At 40.7% G+C, this 15,050-nt stretch overlaps 2 protein-coding genes across 15 annotated transcripts in view; one reads left to right on the top strand and one right to left on the bottom strand.

The window, feature by feature from the left end:
- bcl2l16 (BCL2 like 16) overlaps positions 1–15,050 on the bottom strand; it is a 99,358-nt gene that overhangs the window by 70,325 nt on the left and 13,983 nt on the right. Inside the window, exons 3-5 of one of the 6 annotated variants that reach the window (XM_038821654.1) lie at positions 11,598–11,683; positions 8,998–9,117; positions 3,667–3,797 (exon numbers count right to left, since the gene is read on the bottom strand). The exons of 1 other annotated variant lie outside the window; for it this stretch is intronic. The gene's annotated coding sequence lies outside the window, so the exon portion shown is untranslated. Of the gene's footprint in view, positions 1–1,022; positions 2,186–3,666; positions 5,600–6,999; positions 7,923–8,997; positions 9,118–11,597; positions 11,684–15,050 lie in introns of those variants that run through there. 4 more of the 6 variants (XR_005463717.1, XR_005463716.1, XR_005463718.1 and 1 more) reach the window with 4 other exon arrangements.
- The window catches only part of spen (spen family transcriptional repressor), a 118,621-nt gene continuing 109,453 nt past the window's right edge, over positions 5,883–15,050 (top strand). For 7 of the 9 annotated variants that reach the window (XM_038821640.1, XM_038821639.1, XM_038821633.1 and 4 more), the window contains exon 1: positions 5,884–6,184. In XM_038821640.1, coding sequence (XP_038677568.1) covers positions 6,102–6,184 — 83 coding nt within the window. In that variant the 5' untranslated portion in view covers positions 5,884–6,101. Of the gene's footprint in view, positions 6,185–15,050 lie in introns of all 9 variants that reach the window. The other 2 variants (XM_038821638.1, XM_038821637.1) reach the window with 1 other exon arrangement.

Genomic DNA, 15,050 nt, shown 5'->3' with positions numbered 1-15,050 from the left:
ACAGATCATCTGCTAATTTTCACTTGCTGTTTGTGAAGGTTTGCTGCCCACACACAAAGCTGCTGAGTTTCCTACATCCGTGATTACACTTCAGAATTATTTCATTGGCTGTTATGGGTTTTGGGATGTCCAGTAGTTGTGAAAGTTTATTTTATTTTTAGAATGACCGTCCATCTTTCAAAAGTCTGATGGAAACCCCAATGAAGTTACCACTGTCAAGTCTTTAGCAAAACAGGTTCCAAAAACTGCACGTTTTGGAGGATCCCAAGGTCCACAGGATAATCCTACAGGAATTCTGCAGTTTTAAATGGAGGCGGCTTTTAGGTTAATTTCTCTCTTGCCCCTTTGGACCAAAGAGAACCCCCAAGTACGTGCAGATTTAAGTTAAAAACATACCACTCAGATGTAGAAACAAATGCACAACTATTTTTGAAAGTACTATGGCACTTGGTTCAAGTGGAAAATGTAAGACACAGTAAAGATGGTGCAGAAAACTGGGCAGCTGTTGCGCTATAATTAGCCACAGCAGCCGTGTGTCATGGAAAAAATAGCCTAATTAACTATTTGCCAACCAACTACCCGTAATAAACTATATGCACATGGATTGCCAAGACCAAGTTCAAATATGAAGCACTCCAGGACAAAGAGCATGGACATCAAAAGAATGGCCAAGATTGGCAAGAATAAAAGAATGTCAGCACTTTAGCAAAGTCATCACTCTCAGGAAAGAAACAAATGGCACAATAGTTTGGAGAAGCAGTATAATTTCCTAAAATGTTCATTTCCATATGCCTTCAGAGCAAGTGGTAAAAATCAGTTTGTAAAATAATTCCCCCCCCTTGCACAAGAATAAAAGATAGGATGAAAATAAATTCACTTAATCAGGGCATCAGTCCTACTGCATTTACAGACATCATATTGAATAAACTTAACTTAAAACCCAACAGCAGACTGAAAATTAAGCAGTCAGAACAGCGAAATGCACAAGTATGCAAAACAAAGAAATCCAGTGCAACACTGTGTCGTGCTAATTTTTATAAAAATTATCTTTATTGTCACAAGTAGGCTTACATTTACACTGCATTAAAGTTACTGTGAAAAGCCCAGAGTCGCCACATTCTGGCACCTGTTTAAGGTATAGAGGAAGAATTTATAATCTCCAAATTACCAAACAGCACGTCTTTCGGGACTTCTGGGAGGAAACCCACACAGACACGGGGAGAACGTGCAGACTCCACAATCGGTGACCCAAGCCGGGAATCGAATCTGGAACCCTAGCGTTGTGAAGCAACTGTGCTAACCACTGTGCTACCACGCCGCCCATATGCTACATATTTCTGATAGGTCAAGTGCTTTTAGGACTGCAACCTGCAAGATTTCTACATTTTAATAGTATAGGTAAGTAGCATGTTTCTTTAAACCATTCTCAATCTATAATCCACCAAGAAGGCAGTGGCTTAGTGATATTAGAAACCCAGGGTAATGCCCTGGGGACCTGGGTTCGAATCCCACCGTGGCAGATGGGGAAATTTGCATTTTATTAAACTCAAGAATTAATAGGTCCCAGGTTCGATCCCGGCTCTGGGTCACTGTCCATGTGGATTCGCATATTCTCTCCGAGTTTGCGTGGGTTTCGCCCCCACAACCCAAAAATGTGCAGGGTAGGTGGATTGGCAGCGCTAAATTGCCCCTTAATTGGAAAAGATTAATTGGGTACTCTAAATTTATTTTTTTTAAACTCCAGAATAATTAATTATAACCATGAAACCATTGTCAAAAAACCCACCTGGTTCACCAATGTCCTTTAGGAAGGATATCTGTCCTCCTTACCTTGTCTGCCCTACAAGTGACTGAATATCCACAGCAATGTGGTTGACTCTTAAAACGTTCTCGGGATGGGCAATAAATACTGGCTCAGCTAGCAATGACCACATCCCATGAACGAATGGAGAAGAAAAAGCCAAGTTATCCTGCTGCCAAGACCCTGGGCCAGTTGACTGTCTGCAGTTTTGCTTCAATGTCTCTTGCACCTGGTTCCAAGTAGCATCAAGCATGTTTCCCAAGTTGGACTCTCAACTTCCTTGAAATCATAAACTAATAATTTAACTAATTTCTTCCCATTAGGGTTCTGAGTCAGTCTTATCGTTCCTTCTTCTTTCTGCTCTCAACTGGCATTTTCATTTGGCTGAAAACATGAAGACATTCCATGAGAAATAAAGCTATTTAATCCACCTTTGAAACCATTCCTATTTTTGAAAAACGACAGATATTGTTCTACTTTTGTAATAGGTTCCTGTGCAAATTATTTTATTAATCCCATGCAACCTGGAAGAAAATAGCATGATCTCAAGCACTGGACAGTGGTTCAAGGTAATTTTACACAATTTTGGGGGCACACAATCAGAATCCCAACGGTGCAGGGGCCCATTGAGTCTGCACCGACCCTCTGAAAGAGCACTCTACTGAGGCCCGTCCTATCCTCGTAACACCTGATCATGGCCAATCCAGCTAGCCTGCACACCGTTGGGATAACAAGGGGAAATTTAGCATGGCCATTCCACCTAACTTGCACATCTTTGGTCTGTGGGAGGAAACGGAAACAGATACAGGGAGAATGTGCAAACTCTACAGTTACTCAGGGCCAGAACTGAACTAGGGTCTCTGGTGCCATGAGGCAGCAGTGCTAACCAGTCCAGCGTGTCGCACAGGAGAATGAGTTATCAATAAATTTCAGTAGGATACTCTCAAAGATTTAAAATATAGAACATACAGTGCAGAAGGAGGCCATTCAGCCCATCAAGTATGCACTGACCCACTTAAGCATTCACTCTAATCCCCATAACCCATCCTAATCTTTTTGGTCACTAAGGGCAATTTATAATGGCCAATGCACCTAACCTGCACACCTTTGGACTGTGGGAGTAAACCAGAGCATCTGGAGGAAACCCACGCAGACACAGGGAGAACGTGCAGACTCCATACAGACAGTGACCCAGCACGGAATCGAACCTGGTACCCTGGCGCTGTGAAGCCACAGTGCTATCCACTTATGCTCCCATAACCCATAACATATGCAAAATACAATGCAGAACTTTGTATAGTAACTAAATGTTTACATGTTGCATGTAACTGTAGTGAAGAACAAAGTGAAAGCCAGTGATGACTAAGTACATAGTTTCCACAACACAAGTTGCTGGGAAACACTTATTGGATCAACTACATGATCTAGTCAAATGCACTATGAAGCTGAAATTCAGTTGTGTATGAATAGCATAATCACAAGCTTACAATTCAAGAGACTATACATATTAATTTGCTCTTTGAACGATTCTATAAGTTACTTGCTTTGGTAGCTTCTGAAAGATATTCCAGCATAATTCACTGCCAGAACAGCGTGAAAAGTAAAATACATTAACAAAGGATAGATGTTATCTAAATAAGAGGTGCAAAATTGCAATGATGCATACTATTTGAGTTCCACAGGCTATGACTGCAATGGACAAAAATACCTTAAAATGCAAAATGCTTGCCACATAACAGGAAATTCTGCAATGCCACACTCAATTTTGCATTACCATTTAGTTCATTTTGAGGCCTTATAAGGCAAACAGTTAAAAAAAATAAGGTCAATGAAACAATTATTCCCTCAGCTCTCAAAATATGCACCTTTGCATAAGACGACTTTTTCCGATTCTCATCTCCAAACAAGCTCTACTGTAGATAATGCAGTGAAGCAAAATAGCAGTTGAAAAGGGACCCCATCAACCCAGTGTTCTCTGCAGTGTTCTTTATGTTTTCTGAAAATGAATTATAGCCATGGAGTACGATATTGACCATCAGTTATATCACAATCCTCCATTTATAACAGTTCAAAAATAATTTGTTATCCATTAAGAAACTGAAATTAAACGTTCCAAGAATAGATTTTATATGCAGACTTCCGCACTAATCAGAATGCAGAATTACCCTGGTTACCAGTGCAGCCTTTATGTAATCAGTGAATAAACATACTGGGTTCATACCAAGAGACAAAGAGCAACCTCAAGAACATATCCACATCACGAGTGTGTTGTTTTCAGAACTCAATGTAATTACAAGCATTTAAAAGCCAAGCTAAAGAGTCATCCACTTTTAGCATGCCTTCGCAATCGTTCTGCACCATGGGTGTTGGCCCTAAATTTCACAACCTCAAGAACGGAGTTTAACCCTCTGCTGTTATAAACCCTTAACAGATGAATAGTAAATTGTGATAAAGATTACCGACTTGATCAAGGGTTGCTTTTTTGTAATTGGTTGATAATTTCCAGCATACAAAAATACATTTTATACTCAAAATACAAATTTCCATAAAATTGGATCTGTTGAAATACTAGTCTTTCTGCAATTACCAACATTTGGTTATTGCATCACATTCACCACTTTAGACTGACAATCAACTGGATTGAATCATAATTTGCAGTTTCAGTCAACACTTAAAGAAAAATATGGCCCCTATCCAAGTACAGAGCTGCTCACCAGAAACCATCGAGCCATACAAGCATTCGATTTTTACATAAATTTCTGGAATCCTTTGTGTATTAAAGACACAAATTTAAACAAGAACGTGAGAAACATGTGATCCACCAGGCTATGTGGGCACTTATGATTGCAGATGTATGTTTGAATGGTGACGTAGATACTTTAATGCAAGATTTAAAAATATTAATTTCTCTCCTTTCTGAAACACTTACTGTATAATGGCATCACTAACCAAAACCAAACTGTTGCTCTTTCCCCAGAGAATTCTTTCCTTCTCTCCAATCTGTTATAAATTTAACATATCCTACTATTTTAAAGCGAACTTGTATCAGTTGATCTGTATAGGTTGCACGGAAAGCCAGTTTTTATTTAGTGCTGTTACTAAACGAAATAGCATCTTCCAAGAAAGACCAGATTTTTAGATCAGATGGGCTATTAATTGCTTGTTATTCCACTATTTTAAGCCACAAGGTAGTCTACATCTCTGGTATTCCAGCAGTGTATATGAGCAGCACTCCCTGTTAGGGCAATTACTGCTGGCCACAAAATGGCGGACTCTCCAGAACTTTCCATCACCTTAAAATGGCGCCCGAGTGGAAAAAGGAGGGGGAGGGGAAGCAGAGACGGGGACAAAGAGGGCCGAGAATGGTGGCATGACGATATTCCTCTAAGAAAACCCCATTCTGAACGAACACACAGCCGCTTTCTGATAAGAAAAAGTTATTGGCAACAAGTTTTTCGAAAGTTGTATTTCCTCATATCGGTCATTTCGGCGTTCAAGCCATCTAAAAATCTTCCCATATCGTTCAGAATATCCAGAATTTAGTATTAGTCGAAGGAGGCACTTATATTCAGGTTAAACAGATCTACTCTTTAAATAAAATAGTGGAAATCCCTGGAATTGCGCTTTCTCAGATTCCTCTCTATTCATCGTGCTCCTGCACCGACAGCAGCTTTTCGAGAACTTTCCTCCCAGTCACTGTAGTAAGCTAAATACCAACTCTGCACGATTGCGCAGAAAAGACGCCCAACCGCTTTCTGCGCACGCGCGTTTCTCCTCGCGGCTCCTGCTGCGGTCGGGACCTTTGTGCGACGCAGCGTGCCGCATTTTCCGCGCACGCGCAGGCGGCACGATCCGCCCTGGGAGTGGAGAAATGCCCAGCGGGTGTCACGCAAGCGCAGTTCGAGTCCCTCCTTTCGGCTGGGAAGTGGCGGCGGCAGGGGATGGATGGACGGGGGGAGGGGAAGGCGAGGATTCCTCCGCGCGTGCGTGTTGCAGCGGCGAGCCGAGGCAACCCGGGGTTTCGTGGCGCTTGCGCGCCCGCGGCGACGGATCCCGCGCGTGCGCAATGTAGTTCAATTTCGGGGTCTGGGGACGAACTGTTAGCGTCTCGAGGAAAAAAAAAAACCGCGTCAGGTCGGGCGGCGCGAGCGACAGGGAGAGAGAGGGAGTGTGCGTTAGCCTAATGGTGGGATTTTACCTCAAGGATTAACCCGGGCCGACAGGAGCCCTCCCCCCCCCGGGCCACGGCAAAACCGGACTTTTTACTCGCACGGGAAAAGAGCCCTATGACTCGCTAAGGATGGTACGAGAAACCAGGCACCTCTGGGTGGGGAATTTGCCGGAAAATGTGCGCGAAGACAAGATTATCGAGCATTTTAAACGGTAAGTTTGGACCGCACCGTGTGTGGTAAACACTCCTGAGCGTATTATTGTGTGGGCCCGGCCTCGAGGCCCGGCCAGGGTAAACTGAAACCGGAGAAAGTGCCGGCTTCTCCTGCAGCTGTGTGAGTGAGACCGCGCATACACACACACACACTCACACACACGCTGCTGGTTAAGTTCACATCCCTCACTCCGTAAAAGGGGTCACTGGCTGCCTTACAGTATTCCTATTGTTGTGTGGCATTGCTACGATCTCGGGTCGATCTGCTCGATTTTCCATTCTGATGCAACCCAAAAGCTTTCAATCGCTCAGGAAGATCGTTTACTTTATTTTGTTTTAAAAAAGGGAAACGAAACGCGAAACACATTTTTCCCATTTTTGCTCCTGCCCGTGACTTGGCTAAATTTAATTGTGGGAATCCCGGGCATGTTTTTAAAAAAAAAAACTACCGTGCATTAAATTTTTTCAGACCTAAAGTTTGCGACTGTTTCGTCTTAACGTTGTAAATATTGGTGGTTTTGCAAAGCTGCAGCCCCAGGAGGGAGAGATGTGAAGATCTGACTGTTTTAAGACACATGGGAGCTGTAATGGAGGACAGGGGCTGTCTGTGGGAAATAGAGCTGGGGGAGGGGAACTCAACACATTCACTGATAGCAAAGGTCCAAACTGGCGCTCATCTGCGATCAGATACTGCTTGGCCTTGTACAGCAGGGGGAAAAAAGACAGGCACAAGAAAGACTTAAATTCGCAGGGCAATTTATGCAGCGTTTCATTTAAATCAATTACTTGAGGGAAACAACTTAAGATGCCATACCTTTACAAAGTGCTTTAGTTTCCCTGAGAAATTCTGATTTTCAGGTATTGCTGCTGAATTTTGCACAAGTTTATTTATATCCTAGACAGGAAGCAGCGATCCGAGGTGCAAAGCATCGTGTAGTGAACGGGTGATATTTGAAAAATGTTTCGAGCTTGCTGTATAAAACGTAATTTAAATGGTGAAAGGAAGTTACCGAGTTTGCAAAATATTTGTCATGGGAGATGAAGGGATCTTTTTAAAATTAGGTATTGATGCAAAAAGGAAATAATAGGGATACTGAGCGTAGCGTGTGGTGGGTGCTCAGCGTGAGTAAAATGGCGGACTCGTTCTCAGCATCAAGCCTCACGTTTGGCATTTGAAGCATGCACTTGTACCTACCTACCCGTCAAAGGATGTGTAACGAAACCTGATTTACCATATCTCGTATTTCTAATAGCTTTAAAGAGCATTACGCGTCCTCCAGATTCTTGTGATTGCAAAATACTGCTTGTATGTTGTTTTGAAAAACAGATCAATATACTTAATTTAAAAATTTTTTTACCTTGCATTTTGAAATATAAAGGCATGGCAGAAGTGATGGAAGATTGATCGTGAATTTTGAAGTTCTGTCTTTTAGAGATACTTTTAAATACTGGGAAAAACTCATGCATTATATCCCAGGACAAGCACACAAACAGTTTTATGAATTCCAAACATGTTCAGAATTTCGCTTTGATTCCTTTCACCATATTAAATATATTTTGTTTTGAACGTTATATGTTGGGCTTGTCAATCAATGTTTAAAACCAAAGTAAGAGACCAGAAGATCTATACACATCTGACCAAATTTGGGGATTATAGTAAAGTTTCTGCCTTGCGTCTAAAATGTTGTCACCGTGTTAAAAAAATCATTATATTTTGATATTTTATGCTGTAAAGAATTTAATAAAGCATTGGAAAAAGGAACAAATATATTGACGTAGCATCTCTTATCAAATTGTTTCCAATTTATTTAAAATTGCACTTCAGGAGTAGTGTTGATAATAGATTCAATATTTGAAAGTCACACTTTTGTTCAATTTAACACAAATGATAATGTGGAGATTAAGTATATTTTTGGAAATAAAGCTTTTAGTGAGAGACTCCTATCTTTTAGGTTGCGTGTTGGAGTTGCCTAGTTACTGTTGCTTGGTGATTTGTAAAAAAAACTTTCTAAGTTGTCAGTGTCTGAAGTAAGATCTTGTTTATATTTGGCGAAAGTCCTGTATAAACCTTACGCTGTGCTTGTTCAGATTATGGCTGTTTGGGAGAAAAACTTCCGCATTGTGTCCCACTTGCAAGCGTACATTTCTGATGATCAATATACACCTTTTTATGAAAAGATTTTCTAAATTGTTTCTACTTGTTGCCCAGTAACTTGCATGTCATCAATATACTAATATTTAAACACATATATAGTAAGTTTAACATTAGGATATTTATCTAATTTATGAGAGTGAAACAAGAGCATGCATGGAAATAGTGTTAAGATTTTTTGTAACCAAGTTATTAATGGAGATACTTATTAAGACTCTTTGAAGGAAAGTATGTTTCCACCATTAGCATTTTCCTGAACAAGGTTGTGACTAGAAGAAAACTGCATTATTAAAAACATTTTATATATTTTTATAATTGGCATGGTGGTTTGCAAGAATTGAGAGTGATTTGCGGTTGGTAGAATCTATTGCTATATTTAATCATAGGCGAAGTCTGTATTTCTGTTGTACCAGTTTGAAATGCAAATAAGCAAGTTCCCACCCCTCCCCCACCAGAGAATGAGAGAGAAACGCAACGGGGAGGGTGCAGTAGGTTTCAGATAGAAATGATCTGGAACGTTATTTTACTTCAAGGAAAATGTCCAAATAAATTTAATAGATTGTGAACTAAAATTCATCTAGTGCTACAATATTCAGTATACTTTAATTGCATTTCAGGTTGGCCTATTTTGTAACATTGAGTAGGAAATCATTGGCATACCTTGAACCTCTTTACATTGAGATGTTGGGTCGATGCTCTCTTCTTTTGTTGTAAGCATTTTGTGTGTTGTCCAGAGTTAGGACATTGTAACTGGATGCTTCAGTAACAGGAGTCGGGTTCCTTTTTTAGGGCAAAAGGAAGAAGTGTGGCAGAGACATTTAAAATTGCTTACATTTTCTTGCCCACGTACTGTCATTTTTGTGCATGGAAACAGTAGTCGGAGGCTGTGGGTAGGGCGTGCCTTCCTTGTGATCTGTATTTTATTTTATTGAAGTAAGCCTGCTTAAATGAAAATAGTGCAATTGAGTCATGTTTAACTATCAGTCTAAGGGGAGGAATTTGAAATGATACACTAAAATGGGTTCTAATTGACTAGTAGAAATCACTTTCATGGTCAGGGTTTGTATTTTGGTTACTTCCATGGCAAATCACATTGTGTAATAAATAGGTGGTGCTAGATAGCCCACCTTTTTTACACAGAAAACTATTATTTTCTAAGGTTTTGATGCAATTATTTTTCTAATATTTAAGAAACAGACTTGCTCTTAGTGCATAGACTGCTGCCCCATTCTGATTATATTAACACTAATTAATTGTTTATATTGATATGGGAAAATTAAATTGGACCAGAAATGTGCCAAATTTGACATCTGTAAACCAAATTTTGTGTGCCAAATTGGTCTTAGTTTCATGGGTTCAGATCAGGTAGACACAGGAATGCAGCTGTCATATTTATCTTGTACCCTCTGCTGCAAAAAAGTATAAAACTTCATCTTCCTTGCTCCTCGATAACCCCAAGGAAGTTGCATACTCTGTTTTAAAAAAACAATTTATAATCAGGATAGCCTTTTTCAGTTCCAGTTGTATTAATAAGAGAAATTTTAACACAATAATAGATTCACACATAGATTGTGGAAGTAGTACCATTATAATGTAAAGACATTTTCGTCCTTTAAATTGTATGATCCACATTTCAACGCCCTGACTGAATTTGAAGCCAAATTCAAATTGGACTGTTTCCATCTCTGTGATAGCAGCCATTAACTTCTTCAGAGTGATCGTCAACAACATTTGGTCACCAGATGTGAGCCAATAAAAATTAATTTGGACAGCACGGTGGCCTAGTGGTTAGCACAGCTGCCTCACGGCGCTGAGGTCCCAGGTTCGATCCAGCTCTGGGTCACTGTCCGTGTGGAGTTTGCACATTCTCCCCGTGGGTTTCGCCCCCACAACCCAAAAATGTGCAGAGTAGGTGGATTGGCCACACTAAATTGCCCCTTAATTGGAAAAAATAATTGGGTACTCTAAATTTATTTATTTAAAAAAAATTAATTTGGCATCCACCATCATTTTATCTGTATTTCTAACCCCTGTGCATATTCCAGTTGCGCGACAATCAAGGCAACTATTCATAGGATAGTGAAATGACAAATTTGGCTTTGGCATTGCATGGGTAACAGTCAAATGATGAATAATGAACCTTGACCCTTTTGTCCGAATGTGTTGACTCCAACCAACCAGTTGAGGTTTATTGGCATAATAGGCAATAAAGGTGCCAGCTGCTCCTGGCTGCTGTTTCTTGAGTGACAGAGTTGCTGGTTTCATACATGGGAAATATTTCCCACCAGAATGCAAGAGCACCACTGGTTCTTGCATTGAAATAATCTATTCGCAGTTATGAAGAAAAATTCAGGCATTTGAAAATGTATATTATTTACTTTGTATGGGATCCTAGGTTTTAAAACCCCTGTCTTAGTGTTGGCACTGACTCTTTAAAAAAAAAAAAAAATTTAGTCTACCCAATTAATTGTTTCCAATTAAAGCGCAACTTAGCATGGCCAATCCACCTACCCTGCACATCTTTGGGTGTGGGGGGAGAAATCCATGCAAACACGGGGAGAATATGCAAACTCCACACGATCAGTGACCCAGAGCCAGGATCGAACCCGGGACCTCGGCGCCGTGAGGCAGCAATGCTAACCACTGTGCCACCATGCTGCCCCAATGTTTGCCGCTGACTCTTGAGTCAGAAGGTCAATGGATTCAATCTGCAGTGTACAATGTGAGACAGTAACTTGGGTAATATAATAAAAGCAAAGTACTGCGGATGCTGAAAATCTGAAACTTGGGTTGTCACCTTGCTATGCTATTGAGGGAGGAATGCTGCAACATTTTGATATGTTAAACTGAAGACTGAACTGTCTGTTTAAATTAATGTAAGTTTTCCTATTTTTTGAAAATGGTGTTCTCAGTGTCTTACCGATATTGCCAAACAGATTAACTGGATGTTTATGGAGTTGCTGCTTGTGGGACATTGCTGTGCACAAATTTGCTGGCCAACTTTACAATGATGACTATATTTAAATAGTAATTTATTGGCTGCGAAGCACTTTCGTGCATCCAGGGAACATCAAAGATGTAACTGCAAATTCTTTATTTGATAACGTTCTGTTAATGATCACAGAGAAATGCCTTTTATTAGGGACAAAATGTTTACAACTGTTTTGTGGCTGAAAAGATTTTTAAATAAAGTTCAGTTTCTGGAGTATTTTTCACCTGAGGAAGGAGCCGCGCTCCGAAAGCTCGTGTTTGAAACTAACCTGTTGGACTTTAACCTGGTGTTGTAAGACTTCTTACTGTGCTCACCCCAGTCCAACGCCGGCATCTCCACATCATGGTTTTCAATCTTTATGAAACAGGATTACGATAATTTGATTTACACCACAATTTTTTGTGCACTAAAACAGAGCTCACTAATCCACAAAGGATTAGACAGAATCCCAGTACGGTAAAATAGACTGAAATTGATGATAAAGGAATGTATGTCCAAAATATTGATCAGGAAGTTTACCTCTTTTATAATTTACGTATTCCTCTCCTTACAGAGATGGATTTAGCTACATCATCAGGACTGGAGTATAAGGACAGAGCCATTATGCTGCAGCTTTACATAACCCCTATTTAGACCCCACAAGGAATACTATGAGACGCTCTGGGCACCACACCTTAGGAAGGATATCTTGGCCTTGGAGTGAGTGCAATGTAGGCTTATAAGAATGACAGCCGGACTGCAAGGGTTAAGTTATAAGGAGAAATTATACAAATTAGGCCTGTTTTCTCTACAATTTAGAAGGTTAAGGGTTGATCTGATCAAAGTCTTCAAGATAGTAACAGGAAAAAACAGGATAGATCAAGAACATAGAACATACAATGCAGAAGGAGGCCATTCGGCCCATCGAGTCTGCACCGAGCCAGTTAAGCCCTCACTTCCACCTTATCCCCGTAACCAAATAACCCCTCCGAACCTTTTTGGTCAATAAGGGCAATTTATCATGGCCAATGCACCTAACCTGAACGTCTTTGGGAGGAAACCGGAGCACCTGGAGAAACCCACGCAGACACGGGGAGAACATGCAGTTTCCGCACAGACAGTGACCCAGCAGGGAATCGAACCTGGGACCCTGGCTCTGTGAAGCCACAGTGCTAATCACTTGTGCTGCCCTAAGATAAACTGTTTGGTTAAATTTGTACAAGACATTGGTGTCATTTGAGAGTATCTTTAAGAAATGGGTGTTTAAGAAATGTACCTTTAAGAAATGGATGTTTACCAGTGATGTCAGAGTGTGGGTGGAGCTGGGCTGTCTGTCAGCTTTTTACTTTCATTTTAGGCTGTTTGCTGCAGGGTGTGTTTTAGTTTCGTTTTCAGCGTTGGAGCTGAAGCCAGACAGAACAGGTATAGTGTTGATCTCTTTGCCATGAAAAGACGATCTCTTGATCATTTGGTGAATTCAGAATTATAAATGTTCTCAGTAGTGAATGTAAACCGAATGTGCTTCTGTTAAAAGGTGTTTTTTTTGTCTTCTGGATGTTGTTTGGGAAGTTATTAAGGATTACTTGGTGTTGTATTCTTTGTGGGTTGTGTTTGAATTGATGGTTGCTAAGATGTTCACTGTTTTAAAAAGGTTAACTTGAGTTCATAGAATAAACATTGTTTTGGTTTTTTAAAAAAAAAAATCAATTTTTGCTGTACCACACCTGTAGAGTGGGCCGTGTGCTCCCCATACCACAATCGATTAAAAGTTGTGGGTCAGTTGAACTCCATGATACACTTTAGGGTTCTCTAAACCCTGGCCCATAACAAATTGGGGCTCGAAAAGGACAAAAGTCTATCTATTGGATTGGCTTTGTGAACTTAAAGACAGTGAGGGGTAAGCATATTGTGGTTGCTTTTCAGGTGTGGTATTTCAGTTTAAGTGTGTGGTGGACAATGGGTCTTTCAGAGGCTCACAAGTTTTTGGGGGTGGAGACAGTCACACGCAGTACCTTACGGACAGAGACTAAAAGCAGACTGTTAGTTTTGGCAAAAACATTGCAGTTAACATTACCTGGCAAAATGTGGAAAGGTGAGGTAATTATGGTGGTGGCTAAGCATTTCAAGTTGCCTGAGATACAGTTTGACTCATTGGAAATGGCAAAAATTCAGTTACAACTTACACAAATGGAACATCAGAAAGAATGAAAGCAGCTTGAATATGAAAGAGAGGGGAAAGAGAGAGAGAGGGGAAAGAGAGAGAGAGAGAGAGAGAGAGGGGGGGGAAGAGAGAGAGAGAGAGAGAGGGGGAGAGAGAGGGGGGAAAGAGAGAGGGGGGAGAGAGAGGGGGGGAAAGAGAGAGAGAGAGAGGGGGGGGAAAGAGAGAGAGAGAGAGGGGGGGAAAGAGAGAGAGAGAGAGAGAGAGAGGGGAAAGAGAGAGAGAGAGAGAGGGAAAATAAATGAAAATTGCTTATTGTCACGAGTAGGCTTCAATGAAGTTACTGTGGAAAGCCCCTAGTCACCACATTCCGGCGCCTGTCCGGGGAGGCTGGTACGGGAATCAAACTGCTGCTGGCCTGCTTGGTCTGCTTTAAAAGCCAGCGATTTAGCTGAATGAGCTAAACCAGCCCCTAAGAGCGAGTGAGAGAGAGGAAAAAGAGAGAGAGAGGAAAAAGGAGAAGAGAAAGAATAGTCCTAGCAGAACAAAAAGAAAGAGAAAGGAAGATACAGATCAGGGAAAAAGATAAAGAGAGAGAGTTTGAACTTTAGAAAATGGCCATGAAACATGACAGTCAGTTAAAATTGGCAGACGTAAAGGGGTACGTACAGTTGGATGATAGTGATGAGGATAGTGAGAAAGAGCATCATAGTTGAAGGCTTAGTGGGGATCTATTAAATTTGTCCAAGCATTGCCAATGTTTGAAGAGAAGGAGGTAGAAGCCTTTTTCATTTCATTTGAGAAGGTGGCTAAACAAATGAAATGGCTACAGGACATGTGGGTATTACTGATTCAAACAAATCTGAAAGGTAGGGCTAGTGAAGTGTCTGTATCACGACTGGAGGAGGTATCTGGGACGTATAAGTAGCTGAAAAAATCCATCTTTGGTGCATATGAACTAGTGCCTGAAGCTGACAAAGGTTTAGAAATTTAAGGAAAGAATTTGGTCAAACATACATGGAGTTTGAAAGGATCAAACAGAGTAATTTTGAAAGGTGGATAAGGGCTTTGAAAATAGACCAAATGTATGAAGCTCTCAGAGAAATTACACTTTTGGAGGAGTTTAAAAATTCAATTCCTGATGTAGTGAGAACTCGTGTGGAAGAGCAGAGGGTTAAAACTACGAGATTAGCAGCAGAAATGGCAGATGATTATGAATTAGTTCATAAATCAAAGCTTGGTTTCAGCCTGTGAGGAATAGAAACTGGGGACATGAGAAATACTCAAGTGGTAAAGGTGATCTGATGGGAGATAATAAGGAGAGTGTACCTCAGACTAAAAAAGAAATCCAGGAACGTGGAACAGACATGAAAAGTTTCAAATGTTTTCGCTGTAATAAACTAGCCCATGTAAAGTCACCAGATAGAAGGCTCACCGAATGTTTCATGTGAATATGCTTAAAAGGTACTTTGAAAGGGAAGGAGAGAAAAAGGAGGTTTGAATGATTCTAACTCAAAGTGACGAACCAAATCCAGATGGCATGGAATTTGACATACTTCAAATTAAATTGGAAAACGAGGATGT

The sequence above is a fragment of the Scyliorhinus canicula genome, chromosome 16 (genome assembly GCF_902713615.1).
Source record: "Scyliorhinus canicula chromosome 16, sScyCan1.1, whole genome shotgun sequence".
Classification (NCBI taxonomy): Eukaryota; Metazoa; Chordata; class Chondrichthyes; order Carcharhiniformes; family Scyliorhinidae; genus Scyliorhinus; species Scyliorhinus canicula.
Note: the sequence above shows the minus strand (reverse complement) of the source record. Positions and strands in the feature narration are given on the sequence as shown.